The sequence below is a fragment of the Salminus brasiliensis genome, chromosome 21 (genome assembly GCF_030463535.1).
Source record: "Salminus brasiliensis chromosome 21, fSalBra1.hap2, whole genome shotgun sequence".
In the NCBI taxonomy this organism is placed as follows: domain Eukaryota; kingdom Metazoa; phylum Chordata; class Actinopteri; order Characiformes; family Bryconidae; genus Salminus; species Salminus brasiliensis.
This window is the reverse complement of record NC_132898.1, coordinates 5,526,085-5,549,846: the sequence shown is the minus strand read 5'-3', so window position 1 is coordinate 5,549,846 and position 23,762 is coordinate 5,526,085. Positions and strand designations below refer to the sequence as shown.

The 23,762-nt window shown below is 41.9% G+C and overlaps 1 protein-coding gene across 1 annotated transcript in view; it reads left to right on the top strand.

The window, feature by feature from the left end:
• The window catches only part of arhgef3 (Rho guanine nucleotide exchange factor (GEF) 3), a 77,567-nt gene that overhangs the window by 6,647 nt on the left and 47,158 nt on the right, over nucleotides 1-23,762 (top strand). The window contains exon 2 of the mRNA XM_072666220.1: nucleotides 3,524-3,586. Coding sequence (XP_072522321.1) covers nucleotides 3,524-3,586 — 63 coding nt within the window. The remainder of the gene's footprint in view (nucleotides 1-3,523; nucleotides 3,587-23,762) is intronic.

The window sequence follows — 23,762 nt, the reverse complement described above, 5'->3', positions numbered from 1 at the left end:
GGACGCACGCTCAGGATCGTGGACTTCCTGGAATTATGGCAAATTGTTTGTTTATGTTGAGACCATACGGCACATACCTGTGAATGTATACTATGTGGGTCGCGCTTAGGTCATAAATGCTAGGCCCGCTCCCCACGCTTCACGTGTGCCATTGTTTTACTCCTCAGGCTGACCTTAGCGTGGCCGCTGGGCCCGAGCGGAGGCAGGATGCAGAAATTAGCCTCTATTCAGGGCTGGGAAATGCTGGTTGCCGTGGAGAATAAACACTTATAGAGCAACAATAACACTCGAGACCCCTGTGTTGTACGGAGTCACGAGCGATGGAAAGCGGCGGATGGTATCAATTTAAACAAACTACTCTATTAACTGGTCGTATAGCAGCTGATCCTGCTTGAGCGATGGTGAAAGAGGTCATAAAGAAGATCCATCGTTAAATTTAGAGTCCACTGTTTCACACAAATGCCTTATGGTTTTAATAATCTAGGATTGGATGGTTGCCTTAATGCAGAGTTAGTGCATATTTAACAGATGTGTTCACTCTTATATGCTGAGAGGTATTACTTTAGTTTTACTCTACAGCTTAAATGGAATTTTGTCATTGTGGGGTTTAACTAGTCATAAAATTCAGAATTCAATTCAGAATTTGACTTTGTACAGAAACAATAGGGAGTGCCTGTTATCAATGGTGACAGAATACATTTATTGAGTATTTAAGTTGTTGTTTGATGTATAAATAGTAAATGTGTGACATTGGTTGGGGTGAAAAATGCTCAGACATGGTTCCACAACCCTGTTTACCACCCTGTTATTGGGCCTCAGAATGAAACTTACAACTTTTTTGCTCTTATTTGCTGGTATACAGCAAGGCACAGCAACGGCACACACCAAAGCCGCATAGCATAGCATAATGTAGCATAGCCCACCCCAGTTCAGGCCTCAGGCAAAACCAATGTCTCTAGGCCTTTCAAAATCTCATAGTCTAGCCATAAGCTGATGTGTTAGCTAAGCTAACACACTAGCCACATGCTAACAGGGTAATCACAAAACAGTGATACAATACAGTTCAATACAATAGCAAATCAAATTAGATCACATTTACTTGTATAGCACTTTTTACTAATATAACTGATGCTGCAAAGCAGCTTCACAGAAATCCAGTAATAACCCCCCCTGGTGAGCAAGAGTCTAGACTCCTCTGGGCATTCATAAAAAGTTTTGCTATTGTTATGCTTAAGTGTACTGATCTAGTCATAGTAGGGATGAAATTAATTATGAAATTATAACAATGAAAATTTAAAAATGAAATAATAATAGTAATAATAATAATAATAATATAAAATAGCAGCAGCAGCATCAAGAAGATTAATAGCTAGAGTCTGTGTAAACTTCAATGTAGTCGTTAATGGAGGTTGGGCAACTAGTCAGAGGCAGGTAGCAGTAGCTAGAAGGTGACAGGAGAGCCGGATGGTGAAAGTTCCATCAGTGCAAGGCCGGACAGGTGGGCAGTCGTCATCGCAGAAAAAGATAAAGAGATGGAATTAGTTCTTTTTGGATTTTTGTAGTATAGAGCATGTGAAAATTATGTGGCAGATCTGACTATAACAGCCTAACTAAAGGAGAGGGCCAGAAGGTAACACAGACATTGGAGCAGTGCAATGTTATTTTCTATATTCAAATTCAGTTTCTCTAATGTAATTTACATTCAGTTTACGTTGTCAACATATCTGTTTATTAATTCATGCCAATTGACATGATGTTTGGAATCCACACTTTTAGCTGTATGATTGAATGAGCAACGAGTGACAAACTGACTTATTGAATTCCACAAGCCTGTTTTTACCACAGCCAGTCAGTTCAGAGGATTTCTACAATGGAGATATGCTGTGTCCTTCTGTCCAGTCCCAGAATGTGCTAAAGCAGTGATAACACAGAAAGTGTGTTATTAATTAACACATGGTTTCTGAGAGTGCTCAGCCTGAAGCTGAACGTTACAATTTCCCAGGGAGCGCTTATCCTACCGTGGAAGTTGGAATTATTTCTGTCTGTGTTTTAGTTAGCTGTGATTAGTGCATTCTTAGGCTGAGAGAAGTCCTCTCTCTGTTGGAATTTATTTCTTTTTTGGGCCCAAGCATTCACAGGTCAACGTTCGCTGGGTTCAATTTCTACAAATGTCAGTTTGCTCCTGTTACATAACACTCTGGATAACTAGTGCAAACTCCAACGCGCTGCCTGTGAGCTGTGACCTCTCACTCTAAACACTCCCAAACCTCCCAGACTTGCAGCCTTCAGCTGTTCCACTGGGGGAACCCAGGATGAATCAAATTAGAGAATCTAATTAAAGAAATATGCATATATATATATATATATATATATATATATGCATATGTTATGTTATGTAATACTTACATAACATTATATATATATATAATGTTATTATGTATGCGTTTAACTTAAACTACTGAGGTATAAAACAGAATGTCAGATATTAATATTAACTTGTTAATTGAGAGGCTCTGAGGGGCACTGAGGGGCTTGGCAATCTGTTGCATTCTGCCACTATGGCCTGGGGGTTGTGAGTTCAAATCCTGATTATGCTGCTTTGCCATCAGTGGCCAGAGTCAGAGAGTGCACAATTGGTCGTGCTCTCTCCATCTGGGTAGATGACGCTCTCTCCCGTCTTTACTCTTAAAGTGATGTTGGCTAGCAGAGGCGTCTGTCAGCTGGCGCCTTTTAGCTGGCGCCTTTTAGCTGGCGCCTGTTAGCTGGTGCCCTGTGTAGCGGAGCTGGGGACCTGGAGCTTTTCTTCGAGGTTGCTGTATCTGTGGCAGTTAGAAATAAGGCTATGGCTGGCTTTACATGTATTGGAGGAAACATGTGTACATGTACAAACGTATAAATTATGAGCTATTGTGTTCTGTCTCTCATCAACATTTATTTCATTTTAAAAAATTATAAAATAAATAATAATATTAAATAGGTGTCTTGAGCAGCTGTATGTTAAGTATTGAAGTTGTGTACAGGTGAATTTCATGATAATCTGACCAATAGCCATGGCCCAGCAAAACGTGCCATAAAATGTCATTTAGGTATTTTTCCCTTTGTGACAGTAAAAATATACGCTAGCGTTCAAAAGTTTGGGTTACTGTTCATGTTATTTGAGTAATAACAGTGTAGACTAAAATACTATTAGCTAGACACCAAGTGGTAGTTTAAGATGCTGGAAACATATTATATTTTATAAATAATACTTACAGTATAGTATTTATTTATACAAGTTGTATTTATAGTAAGTTATATTAACATCATATATAGGTTTTATATTATATGTTTTCTGACTAAAGATATATATAATAAATATCTCGCTGTCATACGAATACCTGGTGGATATGCTCAATACTCAATACTTCAACAACAACATTCACCAGCTGCATGTTTCATTACACAAAGGCATAATTCCATCTTATCAGATATCAGATATGTTGTCTGTGTGTAATGTTACTCATCTATGGTTTTGTCTTCACAGAAGAAGAGGAAGCAAAGGAGGAGAGATGTGGACTCCCTCAGTCTCTGCAGTCTGGACATCAATGTAAGTGTGAGAGTTTTGTGAAGACCACCACATGTACGACATAGTGTGCCCCCCAGTACAGGTTTCTGGTAGGTTCTGGTAGATGTTAATCTGGTGGCCGTTCTTTTTTGTTGCTGTGTACTGCATGCATAGCATATGATCAGTTGCCACAACCTGAGGTCATTGAGATTATGTGAGGTAATAAGTTATGCAAGGTAGTCGAATGCAAGGTGATGACAAGCGAAACTATATATCTATAAAGCATCAGTGGACCATCAAAATAAGACATTATTGCCTCCCAATTCACATCATAGCATCTTTTTTTATAAGATATTACCATTAAAATAGACAAAAACATGGAAAAAATGCTTTATTATTTGCTTTTTTATTAAAATGCTTTATTCGAACTGCATCATCCTTGACCAGCTGACCACAAACAGCACCGCAAACCTTTACCTTGTCCGTTACATAAGAGCGATCACAGATAACGATCGTCACAGATGCATTATTATTTCATCAGATGTTCTTCAGTCAGTTCCTCTGCTACATACATACATCTCCTTAACCTTTACTCTGCTTTTATGGTCTGAGGGGGTGGGGATAATAAGGTAAGACGCCTGACTGAGGAAGTCTGGGGAGAAAGCATTGAGCATGATTGCTCTCTTTGCTAGCTTATCCTCTATATCCTGCAGAAAACAGCTCCTAGCTTGTTAGACGACACATGTCGACTTGTAATTTTCCTAAAGGTCAGGCAATTTGCAAGGCCTATTTCTCTTGCTGTCTATTTTTCCCGTGCATTGAACTAAATGGCCCACAGTCTCTCAGTATGAATAGAAACACATGATTATATTTTTCGCTTTATGGCTGCTGTGCTTTGTCTTTTCATTTGGGCCGTTTGACAGTGCAGCATTTCAAATGAAACAAGGCGGTAGGAGCTTTTAAGATGGAGAACTGTTAAATATTGCTTTCTTCATCCATACTCAAAGCTGACTGGCTACATCCCTCTTGAGCTTATAGTATACCCTCAAAACCGCCACAAAAATGTGTGTTTTTTTCAACAGCAAGCCGCCTATTGGTAACATAGCCAGACCCCTAGCATAGAAGCATAGACTTTGCCTAATGGTTCTGTAATAAGGAGTAATTTGTACTGCTGATGTGCAAATCACTTGCATTTTAACCCAATGGAAAGATTTGACATTTACCATGTATGACTAAGTACAGGGTAGTTCCTTACCCTGGTCATTTAACTGTATACAATATCCATATAGCATTAAAGCTAGGAATGTCCCGATCAGGTTATTTTGCCCCCCAGTCTTATCCAGGCTAAAACAGGCTGTTTTTGGTGCTGTGATTCAAAAAGCACTCATACACCATATGTCTGAAAGTTTGTGGACACCTCTTCTAATGAATGCCTTCAGCTTTCTTCTTAAAGCTGAATCCATTGCCGACACAGATGTGCAAAAACACACACAGTTGGTATAGTCCCTGTAGAGAAGTAATGCCAATAGAATAGGACTCTCTGAAGCAGATAAACACAAACCTATTGGCACCATGAATATGAATGCCAGGCACGGGCTAGAGGGGTATGAAGCCCCCCGGCATTGAGCTGTGGAGCTGTGGAGCTGTGTCCTCTGGAATGATGGATGGGGCTCCATCTAATACTTTTGGGATGAGTTGGGGATGAGGTGGGGTGGTGATCATCCAACACCCTGATCTTACTAATGCTCTTGTTGCTGAATGCAATCAAATCCTCACAGCAATGCTCCTCCAAAATCTAGTAGAAAGCCTTATTCCCTGGACAATAGAGACAGTTACTACAAGAAAAGCTGGATAAACTTATTTTTAATCCCCTTGATTTCAGAAGAAACAATGATGGAGCGGGTGTCCCAGTACTTTTGTCCATAAAGCGTAAGTAAGTAAGCATTCAAACTGGGGTGATTTTATAGCTTAGTTTTGAACCTGTAGCAATACTTTACATCAGTCTTCTTTATTTCAGTAAAGACAAGGACAGGTCGGGTCAGTTTTCCATGATCGGGATCCTTAATCTGAAAAGATATGATTGGAGGCCGTCGTCTGCTCTCTAGGACTGAATCTCGTCCAGTATCACTTTTTATGACGTTGTACCATCTGACACGAATCTCCATTCTCCACAAACACCAGAACGGCCTGGTTCTCATAATCCCTCATACTTTTATGTCTCTATGATGTCACTGATGTTCCAGAGGCTTTGAAGCTGCTCTAGAAGCAGAAAAGCAAAGCATAAATCCGCAGTGGCTGGTCCAGCTCGATGGAGACGACGACCGACAATTGGAAGTAATTACAGTCTTGTTTGATTTACATGCTCTCTCTTGCTTTCATTGTCAGCGGAGGCATATGGATGGCCATTTTTCTTTTTATACAGACACTCATAGAGGCTTTTTTGGTTTCTTTTCCAGCCAACGCAGACAACAATGGACCTGATGTGATGTAAGGCAAATGGGTTTGATAGTGAAAAATCACAGGCCTCGGACTTGTGGCTGGCTTAAACAGTACATTGAGCATGTCCAAACACAAACGCCTCTGGAATCTGCTTCGGGGCAATTTTTCGTTCCTTCAGTCTGGTTCTCCTCTTAAAGGAACACTCCAGTGTTGTTTTTTTAAGCCCTAAACCCCGATCTGCTCACAGTGTAGCATATTGTTGCTGTCCGATGAAAAACATGTATCTACATAATACACGTCAACTTAACTGGAGGAGGAAAAAATAAACTCAATCCTAAGTAACTGTCGAGCATTTCTATTGGTCCATTCACCCAGAATGATTTACACATTGGACAGAGCAGCTACAGGGTTCAGACGATGGAGAAAACTAAAGACTAAATAGGGATACGTGTTTTTCTTTGGACAGCAGTGATATGATTGGCTGGTATGTTAACAGTAATTAATTAAGTAAGCATTAAGCAGTAAATAAGCAATAAACTAGGTCTACACTAGCTTTTAACAGTGCACAGATTTTCATTTCTGTTCATTTTAGAGGTTAATAATGTTCACACTTCAAAAACCTCAAACAATCTAAAAAAAATACCAACAGCAGAAGGTAAATAACTAAACTTAACCTAATCTATAGCTCAACCTAAACTTAACTTACTTCACATTAATCTAAACTTAATACCTAAACCTAAAATTAAAGTATTACACCTAAACCTAAACTTTACCTATTACACCTAAACCTACTTTTAACCTTAACCTAAACTCAACCTAACCTACACCTCAACCTAAAGTTAACCTACTGCACCTAATCCTAAACTAAACCTAACCTACTAAACCTCAACCTAAACGCAACCTACTGCACTTAAAACTTAAACCTAAACTATTAAACCTAAACCTACTTCTAACCTTAATCTTACTTCTAAACTTTACCTACACCCCAACCTATACTTAACCCAGTGCACCTAAACCAAAACCTAACCTAACCTACTGCACCTCAACCTAAACTTAAACTTAATCTACTGCACCTAAACCTAACCTACTGCACCTCAACCTAAACTTAATCTACTGCACCTAAACCTAAACTAAATATAACCTTACCTACACCTCAACCTAAAACTAAACTTAACCTACTACACCTAAAACTAAACTTAACCTACTACACATCATCCTAATTCTAACCTAACCTTAATCTACACCTCAGCCTAAACCTGTTCATATCAACTCTGTTGCGTTTATTAAAAAAACGCATCAAATCTGCAAACAGTTCTAATTAAAAAATATTAGTAACTCACACCCAGTGACTTTCACAGGTGGGAATCATGTGGGAGGCAGTGAGATGTCAAACTTCCCTCATGTCCCTTATTTTGAATAAAATGTGGAAAATAAATCAACACTATTCAAATTATTTGTTAAGTATAACATTGAGGGAATTCTCCTTCAATTTTTAATAAATGATAATGTGTTGAAAATCCATGAAATTCTGTTTTTAGACGTGCCGTGTGGAATCTTGGTTGCTTGGCTTGGCTTGGTTGCTGGTTTAAATGGTTTAAACAGTTGAACGATAACAAAGTTGACTAATGAGTAAGATCTGTCCATCCCTGAAACGTACCCTCAATGCTAGAATGGGCCACATATAAGCTTGTTTCCCTCAGAGGTTTGAGTCAGCCGAGGCTGGAAAATGCTGGAGTGTTCCTTTAAGTGCTGAAGCTTAAGCTCTGTGGGTCTACTGGAAAAGGGCGCAAGCTCTGGGTGGGTTGTCACAGATGGGAGTGGGTTTCATTGTATTGTGGATTTGTTATGAGTGCAGGGAAATGTGAGGTGACTGACCATTGTTTTTATGTTGACTGATGGGCCACGCACTCCTCCTTTACCGGTAGGGGTGACTCAGTGTGTAAATTTAGTAGTGAAAACTCTTTAACAACGGCATCAATATTCGTCATGGGCTTTTCATCACTGCACTTTCTGCTCTCCTTTGCTGTTTAAATTATCGTCCATTGTGTCCAAAAACAATAGGGGCAGTTGGTAATAAAGTGATAGTTTGGCAGTTACCTCAAATGTACTAAATCAGCCAACACAGGGCTTTGCTGCCTGTTAATATATACATATATACACCATCATAATATTGGTAATATTGAGGAAGTCCGCCTTGTGCTGCCACAGCAGATCTGACCATTCAAGGTATGGACTCCACAAGATCTCTGAAGGTGTCCTAATGTATCTGGCACCAAGATGTGAGCAGTAGAACCGTCAAAGTCCTGTAGGTTGTGAGGTGGGATCTCCGTTAGCATCAGTGAGCCCTAGGGGCACATTGTCCTTCTTGGAGCACTTTTGGAAGGTACTGACTGCATCAGAACATCTCCAGAACATCAGTAGTTAGTACCCACCGAAAGTGGTCCAAGAAAGGACAACCGGTGAACTGGCTTACAACCGGGTCATAGGCACTGATAGAGGCCTTACCTCCAACGGAACTTAAAGGATCTGCTGCTAACGTCTTGGTGCCAAATACCACTGGACACCTTCAGAGATCTTGTGGAGTCCCTGCCTCAAAAGGTCAGAGCTGTTTTGGCAGCACAAGACGACCTACACAATATAAGACAAGTGGTTGTAATGTTATGGCTAATAGATTTGCTTATGCGACATTAAATGCCCCCGTGTGTCAGACCTGATTTCGTTTAACCGTGCTCCAGACTGAGGCGAGGTGAGGGCTGAGGCTTCTGGGCTGGGGGATTGGGGTGAAGGAGAGCAGCCACGTGCCTCCTTGGCATGTGTTCAGTTAGATTAGTGAATGGCTGTGGTTCACAATGGCCAGGCCGATATCGACAGGGCCAGCAGGCTGCTGGCAGAGGCCAGTGGAAAGGAGGCCAGCCCTATTGTTTCTCATGCGAACACTTGTGGACCTTCTGATGAGGAAAACAAGATATTGATTGCTATCGAAGACCTTTTACAAATACACTGCAACAGCTGGAGCAGCCATTGGAGCCGTTCACGGTGACAGATTGGACCATATTGTCAGGATTTAATGCTTGATTGCACAGGATGGAGAGATTGGACTGATGTGAATGTATGTAAAGCCCCCTCCTGACCCACACTGAAAAAGAAAGAGTCACATGTTTTGCTTGGAAGTGAGCAGTATATATATTTTCCACATGTAACGCAGTAAGTACAGAACAATAGGTCTCATTTTGCTGATAGTTTATTAGGGGTCTAAGCACTTAGACCGAACTGGACTGAAAGGCTTGCTCATGCTTGAACCCTGTAATTACCGCTATATTTACTAGGTTCTGAATTCTGGGAGGAGGAACCTGCCTGAAGCCCCGTCTTCTCCCAGTCTAACGTCTTATAAATTCCAGCTTTTGTTAATGACAAAGTTTTCGCAACCCACTACCACCCCGTCACCTCCTTTTAAGTCAGTCATATCTCTCGGCCCTAGCTCCACTTATCAGAGAGAGGTCTGGCCTTTTAGCACAAGCAGAAGCAGCTTAAAGCCACTCATACTCCAGCCCAAAGTTCACCCCCGCCCCCCTTTTTTTTGCTTTTGGAGTTCGGATTTCACTTTACCACATGAAAAGCCAGGTGCAATTAAGCCCAGGATGCATTGTGGTCAGACTACGATTGGAACACTTTTAGAGTTGGTCATAGATGCATCTCGACCACATTGGGTCCAGTCAGTAATAACAGACTTACAAGATTAGCTTTTTACAAATAGGGGCTGTTAGTAATAAAGTGATTTGGTAGTTTGGCAGTTCTCCTACCTCAAATGTATTAAATCAGCCAACACAGGGTGCCTGTTAATGTACATACACACACACACACAGACACACACACACATAATCACTTTATTACTACCAGCCCCTATATATATATATATATATATATATATATATATATATATATATATATATATATATATATATATACACACACACACACACACACACACACACAGAGATCAACCATAACATTAATACCATCTGCCTAAAAGGTCCCCTTTGTGCCTCCACACCAGATCTAACCTCTGAAGGTGTCCTGTTGTATCTGGTACCAAGATGTTAGCAGTTGATCCTTTGCCCTGTTGTGAGGATCCTTTGCCCTCCATGACTATCAGTGAGCCCTAGGTGCCCATGACCCTGTCGCCAGTTCACCGGTTGTCCTTTCTTGGAGCACTTTTGGTAGGTACTGACCACCTCATATAGCTTGAACACCCTTCAAGACCGCCCTGATGTTTTGGAGATGTTCTGGCCCAGTCGTCTAGTCATCAAAACTTGGCCCTTGTCAGAGATTTTTCTCCTTTATGCTTTATAAAATATTCTGCTTTTAACACATCACCTTCAAGAACTGACTGTTCACTTGCTGCCTAATATATAGATCCCACCCCTAGTCAGTTCTTATAGTTGATGTGTTGGAAGCAAGAAAAACTGGCCACTTTGACAAAAGCCAAATTGTGATGGCTGGACAACTGGGTCAGGGGATTTTGGGCAGGTCTTGTGGGCTGTTTCCAATGTGCAGTAGTAAGTACCTACCAAAAAAATCTCCAACTAGCTAGCTTTTTTTGGCTGCTTAATTTTGACCAATGACAGCCAGAGAACCAGATATTTACTACAGGTTTGAATTAGAGGGGGAAAGGGAGGTTAATACACAAAGCAGATGTTTTGCCCCACCGTCAACCATCTTCTCCAATATCTGTCTCCAAGACCTGCAGAACAAGAGTTCTCCAAAGGTTCAAAAGTCCTCAGACAGTCTCCCGCCACCTGCACTATAAAGCCTCTGTCCACGCTGAATCTCGTCTCGTCCACTGAGTCATTCACAAAGCAAAATAACTGTCTGGCTTTGTTGATTCCCTTCGGTAAAACGTTCTCAGGTGAATTTCCGTCCCATCTGGTGGTCCCGGAGACACTGAGGACGGGGGGAAAAAGACCAAAGCATGCAGGCCATGAAGCGGAGGAAGCGGAAGCCGTGTAACTCGGAGATCTGCAGATCTGATCGCAATCAGGCATCTACTGTTTTCGCAGGTGATAAAGCTTACTGCTGCTTAGATTGGGCTCTCATTGTTTGTTCTGATATCAAACTTGGATTAAGGCCATTTGTCTAAACGAGGGCCATGCTTAAATGAAACATTTTTGTTTTCCGTCTGATTCCATTCACAGCCCAAACATGGATACTGAGTCATTAGTTGTAGAAAAATTTGGACGGCAGGTCCAACAGAACAGCTGTTGTCTGCGGGGTCATTTACAGAGCCTGTTTCATGGGAAACCACATTTTCCTAGAGTTTGATATGGTATGTATATGAAAACACCAGTCACTCCCCGTCCATCATGAGAAAAAAAAGACACCCCATGGTCAGACAATTGCGTACAACACAGTTGGGACGCAGCCTAGGTTGTTGAAGCGAGTGCTATTATCATGTTAAGATCCAAGTAGCTCCCTGAGGCCTTCAGAAAGAAGATTGTAGATGTCTATGAGTCTGGGAAGAGACTTAAAAAGTGGCCGGCATGGCTTGTGTAGGCTTTCCTAGCATGTTCAGCCCACAAGCAGACCACAGGATGCCTACAGAAGTCCTAAAATGTCATTACAGGACCATTACAGGTAGCTCTTGCTGCCACAGTTGATGTCAAAGTACAGCACCTACCATCAGAAAGAGACCAAACAAGTCTGGTTTTTAAAAGAACTGTCAAAAAACACCAGGACTAGACTCAGCATTCATCTGTCCAAAGCATGTTGTTCCAGAAGTCCTGGTCTTTGTCAAGGTGGTCTTTACCCTGAAATTTTTCATAGTAACCAAAGACCACAAGTGATTTTGAGTGGTTTTGTTTTGGGGTTTTTCGCCATTAAAATATGGCTCGTGCAGATTTCTTGGCTTTGTCACGCTCTAGCTGCTTAGCACGGCTTAAAGTGTGGGTAAGAACCTGGCCAGGGAGCAGGAAGAGGTTTCTCTGGCTGCTTCTGAGATAACTACCATCTTCAATTCAGATTAGTTGTGCAGGGTTGGATGCTTGTGGGCTTTGGCTTTGTTTCAGGCCACTGCGTGATTTTACATTCTTTCAGTGTAGCTCAGCTGTTGTCAAATTTAACTTTGTCCCACTCTGTGAGATAAACATCCACTCTAAATTAACTTTAATTGGAGGATGGGCCTTGAGGGACCATGATTTAACGGAAATAGTGCTGCAGAATGGCACTGTGTATGTAAACACGGAGGGCCAAGCTGCCAAAGCGAACCAGGTGAGACGTGAGTGCACCTAAAATAGGAGTTTGTTTATCCCTGGAGAAGCATATTTAAAACTATTTATAATGCGTGATGGAATGCTAGCCACCAAAACAGTCCTGAGAGAGGCTTTAATAAAACATTTAGTCAGAGGATGAAGCCGTGTGCACTGGAGACAGAAAGCAGAGACCAGCCGGGGTAGTAGGCACTGCTGTTGTCTCTGTGAATGAACTGAATTGGGGCTGCATTTTAGAAAGTACACCTGGTAAAAGTCAGGTCTCTTTAGTTTTAGGCCTGGAGGGTCACTGTCCAGCAGAGTTTGTATGAAGTTTGGGCTGGATGTTTAGAAACTACTACTATCGACATATAAAAAATAGGCCTATGCTGTGTAGAACTAGCAGTTTTAGTTTTATATGCATGACCTAACAAATTCTAGACAGCCCACAGCCACCTAGAATTTCTCTGTATTGACAGGAGACTAAGCCATTCTTCTTATAAAGTATGCCTTCTAAGGAAAAGAAGTTCCTTCCAATCAGTGTTCCTTAAACAACATCCTTCCCATGTGCTCCCAATAGTGGTTGGCTTTGGCGTCACTGAGAAATCTCCCAGTGACAGAAAGCAACCTTTTAGCCAATTGTGATAATTATGGGCCCTATTATTCTATACCTATACTAAGAAGTATTATATCACTAGTAGGGCTGTGTGTTGGCTGGAACCTGGCTATATGACATATATCTCGAATCAGGGGGTTCAGGTCAGTATATTGCGATATATTACGAAACTGTAAACAAGACAATATTTCACAATTTATTTTTACTATTTTTTTTATTCAAATAGTATAAAAAAACGCCACTATTAGGGCTAAGTATTGTCAAAACCCGGGCAATATAGCACTTGTCATGATACAAGGGTTTCAGTTCAAAATATTGCATTATATCGCAATACCGCAAGCAAGACGATATATCATGAAATTTGTAAAATCACATTTTAGGGAAGCTTATAGAAACACACCATTACACCATAAAATTTGACTTCTTATCCAGTCAGAACAGGTTGGGGGTTAAACACAGCACAAAACTGTCTGACACCAATCTTTTCATGTAAACTGTTAATTAAAAGTCGATACAGTATTACAAAACATAATATTGTCATAGTTTGATATATCATTTTCTTACATTTTCTTACACCCCTTACCACCACATGCATAAAATTAGAGGAAAAGCAACATTAATTCAAAATCTGTACTGTGTTTGTTTGAATTAGTACAGTATTGCAAAACATAATATCACAATACTCAAGTGTATCGAGGTTTTCTTGCACCTCTAATGGCTGTTCTTCACAAAACCCCATTCCTAAATCTCAGAAATGACTTTAGAGAAGGAAAAAGAAACACTTGTGTATCAAGGTGAAGAGACATGGTGGCAGCAGTTAGTTCAATGTATAAAGTTAATGTAGTTTATGTATGTTTCATCTGCCCACATAGTCTCTAGTGTTTGATGTAGACGGGCGACTAATCTCCTCATTGATTGATTTCTGCTAGAATTGAATAGATCTGCATTTAATGAACTTGCAGCCATTCTGCTTTGTAGCCACCTCAGATCCTCCCACCATATGTGAGATTGATTAGTTGTTTAAACAAAGAGCCCCAGCAGTGCTCATGTGGCCCAGGCTCTCTGTAATTTTCCACTCTTTGATTGAAGTGGCACTGACTTGTGTTCTGTCCATTCATTTTCTAGCAAAGATGTTCTACATGTTTGCCTTGCAGCTGAATTTCAGTTTGTGTGAGAAAATTCACCTATATTTGCTCCCTTGTAATAGTAGCAGCAGTAGCAGTTTCAATGGAGTAGGACGGGAGGTAATTCCTTGGAATTCCATGTCATAGCAAAATAAACTTTTCTCACGTTCTGAGCACATTTCAATACCTCCTCTGGCTTGTTCTTGATGTTATAGCATATAGTACTGTCTAAAGCATACTTCAAACATTGAGTTTTGTGATGAGGTAGCAGTTTTTTTTCTTATGACACTTCCATTAGGACTATTTGTGCCAGTAATGCTGCACAGTGAAACAGTGCACCATCCTCATGATTAACATAAACCTTTCTGCAGGTTCCTGGTAGTGAGAAGGGGCTACTGGTTTGCCTTTTTTTGGCATTTAGCTGACGCTCTTATCCAGAGCGACTTACAAGGTAACTCGTATTACAGATGTGGGCCAATGTAGTGTTAGGAGTCTTGCCCAAGGACTCTGTAGCGCAGCATAGTCACCCAGACTGGGTGAGGTAGCTCACCCACATGGTGAGGTAGCTCACTAGCAGGTAGTGGTACTATCTGTTGCGCCACACCAACCACACCAACACATCCAGATCTCATCTTGACATCCACAGTTCTCCATAACTGCCGTTTCTTACAGCCTGCGATGTAAAATTCGCAGGTCAATAGCGCTTGACTATTTTCATATATCCTTCCCCTGCCCTGTGAGCACCGATTATTACTGTTTTCATATCGTTAGACATTTCTTAGAGGAGCCGATTCGTTTGGTAAGTGTTAGCCCAAAGTTTGAAGAATCAGAGAACGTATATATGGGATCCATGGTTCATATGTTTACACATCTGCTTATTCAGGCTACGGCAGTTTGGCAGTAGAGCCACAAGCGTTTCTCAGGCTATTCTTTGAAATTCTGTTATAAAACATTTCCTTGTGGGAAAACAGCTTCATATTCTACCTATTCTTGATTGTCCAGAGATGATGTCCTGAATTACATAAAACCATCTGGAACAAACACCATGCATTGTTACATGTAGCACCTAGCATTGTCGGAGACGTTAAAAACAACAACCTGAACTGACCCGTAGAACAACAGCGGCTTCCGTTCTTGGCTTGATTTACTGCCAGGCAGGCGAACGATGCGGGAGAAGCTGCAGGCTCACTAGTGATTGTTGACTGGCCATTATTAGCTCTATTTGTGGACAGGTGGGTCAGGAGTTTTTGTCTGGGCAGTCCTGTCCTGGAGGAAACCTGAAATTAGCTGGCATTATATAAATATCCAAGCCATAGGCCTCCCATTTAAAGCCAATAACTCTTAGAGACATACTAGGAAAATGTCTGCCTAAACTTGGAGCAGATGGTCAGTTTTTCATGGAAGGGTTAGTGGATATTGCTTTATAAATGCTATCAGATTGGGTTTTAGCTTCCTGGGCCGTCTAATAGTGATAGGAAAGGAGGAAATCGGTGCGTCTGTTTCCTGTTTATTTCCTCTGAAAAACACGGATACTCTATAATCCCAGAACCCGACTACACAATATTGTAATTTGTCACAATGTTCAATATGTCAGATTAGCAACTCATTGTGCCATAAGTTCATGCCATTTCTTGATTGGGAGACTGGCAGGACTACATATTTGACTCCAACTGATCATCGTTCACGTCCTTGCATGAGTTTGTAGGTCATCTAGAAGGAGAGTCGAGAAACTGTCTATCATGGCTGCAGAAGCGATGTGTGTGATGCTGATGGATCTGGTCTTCAGAAAAGCAAAATAAGAAAACAAAGAAAACGACTGTTGACCCGTTCCTGGGTGTCACGAATAGAATAGTATGACCTGTCTATCCTTCAAATAGAACTTCAGGTAACTTTCAGCTATCAGCTAAATAGCTGTAGCTAACAGGGTCAGTGTATGTAAACAGAAGGTCTTTCTGAGAAAAAAAAATTATCCCTGGATGAAAGTTCAGAAAGGCCTTTCTTCAGTTTGGTTGTTCCACTTGCAAACTGCAGCAGCAGCATCCCTCTGTCTCTTCTCCATGTTTACATCTGCGGGCCAGAGATCACTCTGTCCTCCGATTGGTCAACGCCAAGAAACATCGTAGGACATGCGATGTCATGCAACATCTCAGACGTCAAATCCCTGTCACGTAGCCACAATGCTCATATTTGGGCCTAACACTGCCTGATCCCGGCATAAGGCAGTGATTTCCAGCTTCAGTTACGGAGGCCCGATTTTGGTAAATAATTTTGTTTCCATGCTCCGACACAGTGTTTTCCGACCTGGTGCTCAGGGACTTCTAGAGAAACCACAGTGTTGCTTTCTGCTTTGGCTCCCAACACATCTGAACCAAGCCATTAAAGGTGAACCCCAGTGTTCCCCAAACCAATCCTCATCTGCTCCTATATATTATACAGTCAAAAACCATGGTCAGTAATTTCACACATTTCCTTTAAGCATCTGCCCATTGAATTCTATCGGGATTGGGTGGAAGTGATTTTTGACATTTTCGAATCACAGAGGAATGGATCAAAATCATGGCCTGTGCAAAAAAAACAAAAAAAAAACATAGGATACAGTTAGACCAGATGATGAGGTGTTCCTTTAAGGACGCTGAGCTAGAAGCTGGGAGACAGTTTTTCATACTGATTCATTTAAGCTGTCTTTTCAATGAACCAAGCATCTGATTCACTGATTCACTGAAAAGACTCATTAATTGACTCATTGTGACTTAAAATAATTGTTTCTTGCACACAAAAATAAAGGTGGGCCTCCAGGACTGGAACTGAACAGAATGTGCTGAAGATCTTCAGGGAGAGTTGCATGTTCTGACTGGCCTGTAGTTTGCATGTTGGCACACAGCCCACTTATAATGGAAGGTTTGGGTCCAGGGTTGGATTTACTGTGTTCAGGTGCATCCTTCGGTCACGTTCAAGTCAGAGAGAGCAAGCTGAAGGCCTTTGCCCATCGAATGCAATGCAAATACACAGTGTTGACAACTGCCGTGTGTTGGTCTGCAGTAAGCTTCTGCATGAGTTGGGTCTTGTAGCTCACCAGGCAGTTCACAAACTGTGGTAGGATGTATACTTTACGATAGAAAAAAATCAAATCTGGAAAGGTTGATCTTGTGAGCTAGTCTGAAGAACAAAGCTTGGTTCCAGGTTTCTTCCGAATGCCCCCAGCCTGCACAGCATGGCTGTATGTGTTCAATTCCATCAGCAGCAGCTTTGCCATCGCCGGCCAGAGTCAGAGAGAGCACAATGCAGTGGCTGGGTTCTCTTTGGGTGGGTAGATGACGCTCTCTCTCCTCGAGCGATGTTGGCCAGCACAAGCATCTGTTAGCTGGTGTGGTGAAGCTGGTGAGCCTATGTTTTCTTCTGAGCGTATCGGCTGCCCGGCAATTCAAAAAGTGGTGGTCCTTGCCCTCCTAGTGTCGGGAGCATTGCCAGTGCTAGGGGCGCTACGAACCGATGGGTTGATTGTTGGTACCAAACTTGGAGAAAAGGGGAAAATAAACAGTGTTCAGATTCTGTCTGTGTTAAAATCTGAGTGGAGTTCTGGAGCAGAATGGAAACGGCGGGTTATGAGAGTGTCAGTCTAGTACAGCGTGTCTGTCAGGGCCTAGCGTGCGAGAGGGAAAGGGATTCACCATGTTACTCATCACACACCCCGGGGGGGAGCAGACGGCAGTGTAAACATCAAGAGCCCGTCAGGGAATGTGTGTCTCTGTGTGTGTGTGTGTGTGTGTGTGTGTGTCTCGTGGGGAGAATCTTTTATCCTAAGCTTTCTCCTTTACACCCAGCCAGACCTGACTAACCATCGTGACGCTCAATGACATCATTTGTGTAAAGCTTATCAGACTGTGTGCTCTATCTATCTCACTGCTATCCCGACACCCATACCCAGGTTCTGCTAAATGACGCTTTGCTCACACTCATTTCCAGCATCAGCCAGCAAAGAACAAACATTTCAGGTCCATGATATGCAGCAGCTTGGTGAGCCATGCTGAACACTAATCCCTCTATCAGCCATGCTTTTTTAATGTCGTTGATTTGGGTCCGTCAGGATTACATTGGTTGTGATGCACCGCGGTAATACATGCCACCGAATATACTGGTTATACTGGGTACACATTTGACTTACACTGAAAAATTAGGTTTCAGTCATGTACAATATTTTCTCTATATCGCAATACAGTCTGTGTCCACATTATTAGAACCACCACCCTTAACTGTTAACCTGTTTAACTCACTGGCCATTTTACTGGAAACACCTACCTTGCACTTTCACTTACTGGCCACTTTACTGGAAACACCTACTTTGTAGTTTCACTCGCTGAACACTTTATTGGAAACACCTACCTTGTACTTTCATCCACTGGCCATTGTTTTAGAAACATGCATGCTGTACTTTCACTCACTGGCCACTTTATTAGAAACACATATGCTGTACTTTCACTCACTGGCCACTTTATTAGAAACACCCATGCTGTACTTTCACTCACTGGCCACTTTATTAGAAACACATATGCTGTACTTCCATTCACTAGCCACATCATTAGAAACACACACATACTTCCATTCACTGGCCACTTTATTAGAAACACATATGCTGTACTTCCATTCACTAGCCACATCATTAGAAACACACACATACTTCCATTCACTGGCCACTTTATTAGAAACACATATGCTGTACTTTCACTCACTGGCCACTTTATTAGAAACACCCATGCTGTACTTTCACTCACTGGCCACTTTATTAGAAACACATATGCTGTACTTCCATTCACTGGCCACTTTATTAGAAACACCCATGCTGTACTTTCACTAAATGGCCACATAATTAGAAACACCCACATACTTCCATTCACTGGCCACTTTATTAGAAACACTCATGCTGTACTTTCACTAACTGGCCACTTTATTAGAAACACATATGCTGTACTTCCATTCACTGGCCACTTTATTAGAAACACCCATGCTGTACTTTCACTAAATGGCCACATAATTAGAAACATCCACATAGTTCCACTCACTGGCCAAATTATTAGGAACACCTACTTTGTATATTCACTCGCTTACCACTTTATTAGAAACATCCACCTTGTACCTGTAGTAGGAAACACCTACTTTGTACTTTTACTAAATGGCCACTTTATTAGAAACACCCACCTTGTAATTCCACTCACTATCCTCTTAATGCGCTACAGGTCCACTAGATAGGTGTACAATTACAGACTGTAGCCCACCTGTCCCTGCAGTATTTATCAACCCCAGTTTCTAACCACAGGACAGCTGGTGTGCAGCTATCGATTGGATGGTAGATCATTCCCAGCACAACAGACATGGTAGCTATGGTAGTGTTCATGTTCGGGTGACTGCAACATCAGCAGTGTTGTTGGGGTTTTTACACAAGTCAGTTTCACTGCTAGGTTAAGAGTGGGTCCACCACCCATCAACCACCCATGAAGAACTACAGGAGGTTCTAGAGGAGTCTCTGCAGTGTTGCAGCTAATCAACAAGCTCTTCCTAAGTTGAAGGCTGAGGGTGGTGTGTTAGAGCAGGAGTACACTAAAACAGGTTCTCTTGGGGGTTCTTTAGGACCAGGGTTGGGAACGGGTGGGGGGGGGGGGGGGGGTCTTCAGCCTCCATACCAGCAAGGTGCCTGTACAAGGAATGTGTTTTTGCAAAAGTGTCCGCTCACGTGTTGCTAGCTATACAGCCATATTTCATAAGCAGCAGCTCTGCGCTGTCGACCTTCATGCATCTGAGCCGTATCTGCTCAATCTCCAATTCCAGGGAGAGACGTTTATCCCCTCCCTTCCCCAAGTCTGAATTTTATACTATTTTAAGTGCGGCTAATGTAGCTAGCCCATTTATAACCAGTGTTGTTTTGATTTATAGAATCTCCTCTTTTACACAGTTCTGACGGGAAAGCACATTCGTTTTAGGGCGAGATCTGAAGGAAGACTCCTCTTTCTAAAAGCTTGGCCTCGGTGATTGATGTATATAAACGGACTTTGTAGTGCCAAAGTCCACTTCGCTTAAAAGGACAACGCTGAGGTCTTCAGCGCTGACTCAAGCCTTGAAACGGTGCATCACTGATCCTTAAATCCATGACTTGAACCACTATCGACACATTATCTCAATCCTCTTCCCTCACACTCTTAAAAATAAAAAAGGTGCTTAAATGGTTCTTTGATGGAGACCATTGAAGAACTTCTATATGGTTCCATATAGAAGCATTTTTGCAATAGAGATGTGTGACTTTGAAGAACCTTGGTAAAGAACGTCAAAGAAACATCAAAGAAAAATCCTTTAGAACTTTGAAAGGTTCAACTCGATTGCAAACTTGGTTCTTCGTGGAACCAAAAGGTAAAGAACGTCAAAGAAACATCAAAGAAAGATCCTTTGAACTTTAAAAGGTTCAACTCTATTGCAAACTTGGTTCTTCATGGAAACAAAAGTGGATTTTCTATGGAATTTCTCAAAGAACCATTCGTAGCACCTTTATTTATTAAGAGTTAAGTGCTATCGTTATGTAAAAGAACTTCAGTCACTATATTAGAGGCCCATGTCCTGCACCCCCCACCCTCTACCTCATTCTTCATCCTTGGTCAGTTTCAGACCACAGGCCCACACTGACATGGTAGCATCAACCGATGGACTACAGTATATAACTTTACACCAGCAGTCCCCGACCTTGGAGCTCCACCTTGTAGCTCCACTCTAGCAAAGGTACAGTTAGACTGGCCCATCTGCTGATGTTAGTCTTAGCCGTCCTGTAGACATCCATCAAAGATCACGGGATCCATAAAACGTGTAGTAATCCGGCCTGATCCTTTTGCACCTACATACCTACACATCTCCTGAAACTACTAAAAAGGATTCTTTGGAGCAATGCCATAGAAATGCTACTAGTTCTTCCCACTCTATCCCTCTGTATTGCCCATTTGAGTTGGGTTGGAGCACAAATCTGGCCAGTCTGGATGTCCCAATCTGGAGGACCAATTTAAAAACTGCTTTAAAGAACATTTCATTTAAGCTGGTTTCAGCTGAGCTTTTTTTTTTTAAAAGAACCGTTCACTGAAAGGTTCTTAAGTGTGCCACATGACCCCCTATAGCATCTTCATTTTTTAATTGTACAGCATTTACCTCCATTGGCCATCTAGACAAGTCACAGTGAGGGTCTTTTCTTGATGGGCTGTGGAGGTCTGTCTAGCGCCACACAGATAAACCAAAAAAATAAAGGTCCATCTTTAACCTGTGTGGTGAGAATGGTCCACTATCCAAATAATCTCTGGTCAGCAGTGCTCCTGTGGTCAGAAACTTGGCGTCGGATGACAAATTGTGCAGCAACAGATTCACCATGGGCTACAGTCTGTAATTGTACACCTACAGAGTGACCTGTAACGTAGGTGGACCTCATAAAGTGGTCAAAAGGACGAGGCAGGGGGTTCTAATAATGATCACAGCACTTGTTAGCATTGTGTTTTATAGATGTATAGGCCTGTACGTGTGGGCGACCCTGCTTATGACCCTGCGTACTGTAGGTACGAACAGTCTCACCCTTGCACTAATGAGTTAAAGCAGCTCAAACCGAGTGTGTGTGGTACAGCTGGAGAGGAGATAAAGGAGTCCGTCCTGCTGACCTAGATTGAGAGCGACTGATGTTTGATTGTAGACCACAGCAAAGGCAGCAGTGCCATTTCACACTGCTCTTTGAAGAGAACTGTACAAAGCTGACCTCTGTCAGCCAACATCAGTCCTAACCTCGGCACCCCTGCCCGTGGCCATCCTGTGCTTTTCTTACCCACCAGCTTCTCGGCCTGATTCTTTTCTTTTCTCTCGGCCATTGCGTCTCTGTTATTATTATCTCTACCTCTGGCCTGGCCTGGCCTTGTCCTTGCACTTGCCACAGCCCTTCAAGGTTGCAAATTATCGGCACTGTAAAATACGAAGTAAAAATAACTGCTTACAGTTAACTCGACTCTGTTAACTCAAAGGTTCTCCTAACTCACATTTCCTCATTAGTAAGTAATCTGCAGCTGAAAATCATTCAGTATTATGTAAGATGTTTAGTCTGTGGCTCCTCCCCCTCCATTTTATTTTATTGTTTTATTTTCATCTGCACGTTAGAAGTCCTCCATCACATGACCTCAGACTTCTTTTGCTGGGATTTGAATATGCTTGATGAGCAGCAGTTAGACTGTAGGGCCACCCAAGAGCAACACACTTTCTGTTCTTTCTTGGACATGGAAATGTACATGGTTTAACAGCTCTAGAGTGGTGCAACTGTCTAACTGCCTGGTTGTCAAACTGGAATAGGAAGAAATTCCCCCATGGGATGGGGGGACATTCAAACCTGAAGATGGGAATAAACTGTAACCAATTGATGGGGAGGAGCCACAGCCACAGATCTTACACAGTATTTAATCACTTACAGATGTTTTTGAGGCTCAACTTAGTATGAATTGTTGACCAAACTGAAATAAACAGTGTGGAGGATGTTTGCCTAAACTGAGTTGAGTTAACTCAACCTGAAAACAATATCTTTACAACTCTGACTTTGCTACAAAATTTAGACATAGAGGGTCTTTTTCGAGACGTATTTCCAGCGTATTTCCACCTTTCACTTTTCAACCAAATATCAAGGTTGTGAACGTGCCATGGAAACGCTCTGTAATCAGTTACTTTAGCATTTCAAGTTGGTCTCCATTTGTTGTTGTTCTGGGGCTGTTTGGCACGTTGTGGCTCAGGCAGCCTTTGCTCATGCCCATGTGCCGTGTATATATATATATATATATATATATATATATATATATAGGCTTGCTTTCCGGTTGGAGCAGTCGATGAAACTGATGCCTTAAATATTTAATAGGTCTTAATTTTACCTTTAACATTTCCTTTATAGGCTACTGTCTTCCTTATAGTACATTAGGAGAATGTCACAGGAAACCATTAGGCCTATAGGCCTTTCAAACGATCGCAGTGCCCATCCATATTAACCCGGATCCTACGATTATTTTTCTCTTTTGGTTGTTCAGTGACGTTCAGACGTTCATTAGCCTTTTCATCTTCTGCGGTGTCTTTACAATTTCCATGCAAGAGATTGAAGCTCAATGGGGTGAAAAATTGAACACTTGCATAACGTGCTTATAGATTTCCAATCAAGAGTAGAAGAAGACAACAGGGGGCTGCTGCAGATCAGAGCTTTGAGAAACAGAAGAGAACCAGGGCTGTTTGTTCCTCTACATCAAAAGCCTGCTTTGCTCTTTTTCTCCCTTTTAGAGGAACCCAGCACTAACGTCACCTGCTCAGGCTGCAGCGGCTCCGGCGCTGAGGCTCCGGCGGGTTTTAGCAGCCCGGCGCTGCTTTCAAGTTCCAGCAGAGCTTAAAGTGAAGCGAGGCGGCCTTCCAGCGCTCTCGCTGATTAGCTGATCCTCGAGTGGTGCAGCTAATGACGTCTGTCTTCTTTAAGCAGCCCTTTCTAAAATCGAATCATGTAATTTCATCCATTGGCTCTGATCTCTTGTTGACCTAATCTCAGGCTGACCTATTTTTTCTGGCTTGGATACGTTTTACTTGAGGTGTACTGGTTTTAATAGTGCCTGTCTACCACGGCTGGATTACACAGCAATGGATTACGATTGTGAGATGCCTTGCAATACCATATGAAGGCATTTAAATATTATATAATGAAATGAATTGCTGAACCCTGCTTGAAGGGGAGCCTGCATTATATTGACCATAATAGTTACACTGGGTTTCATGAC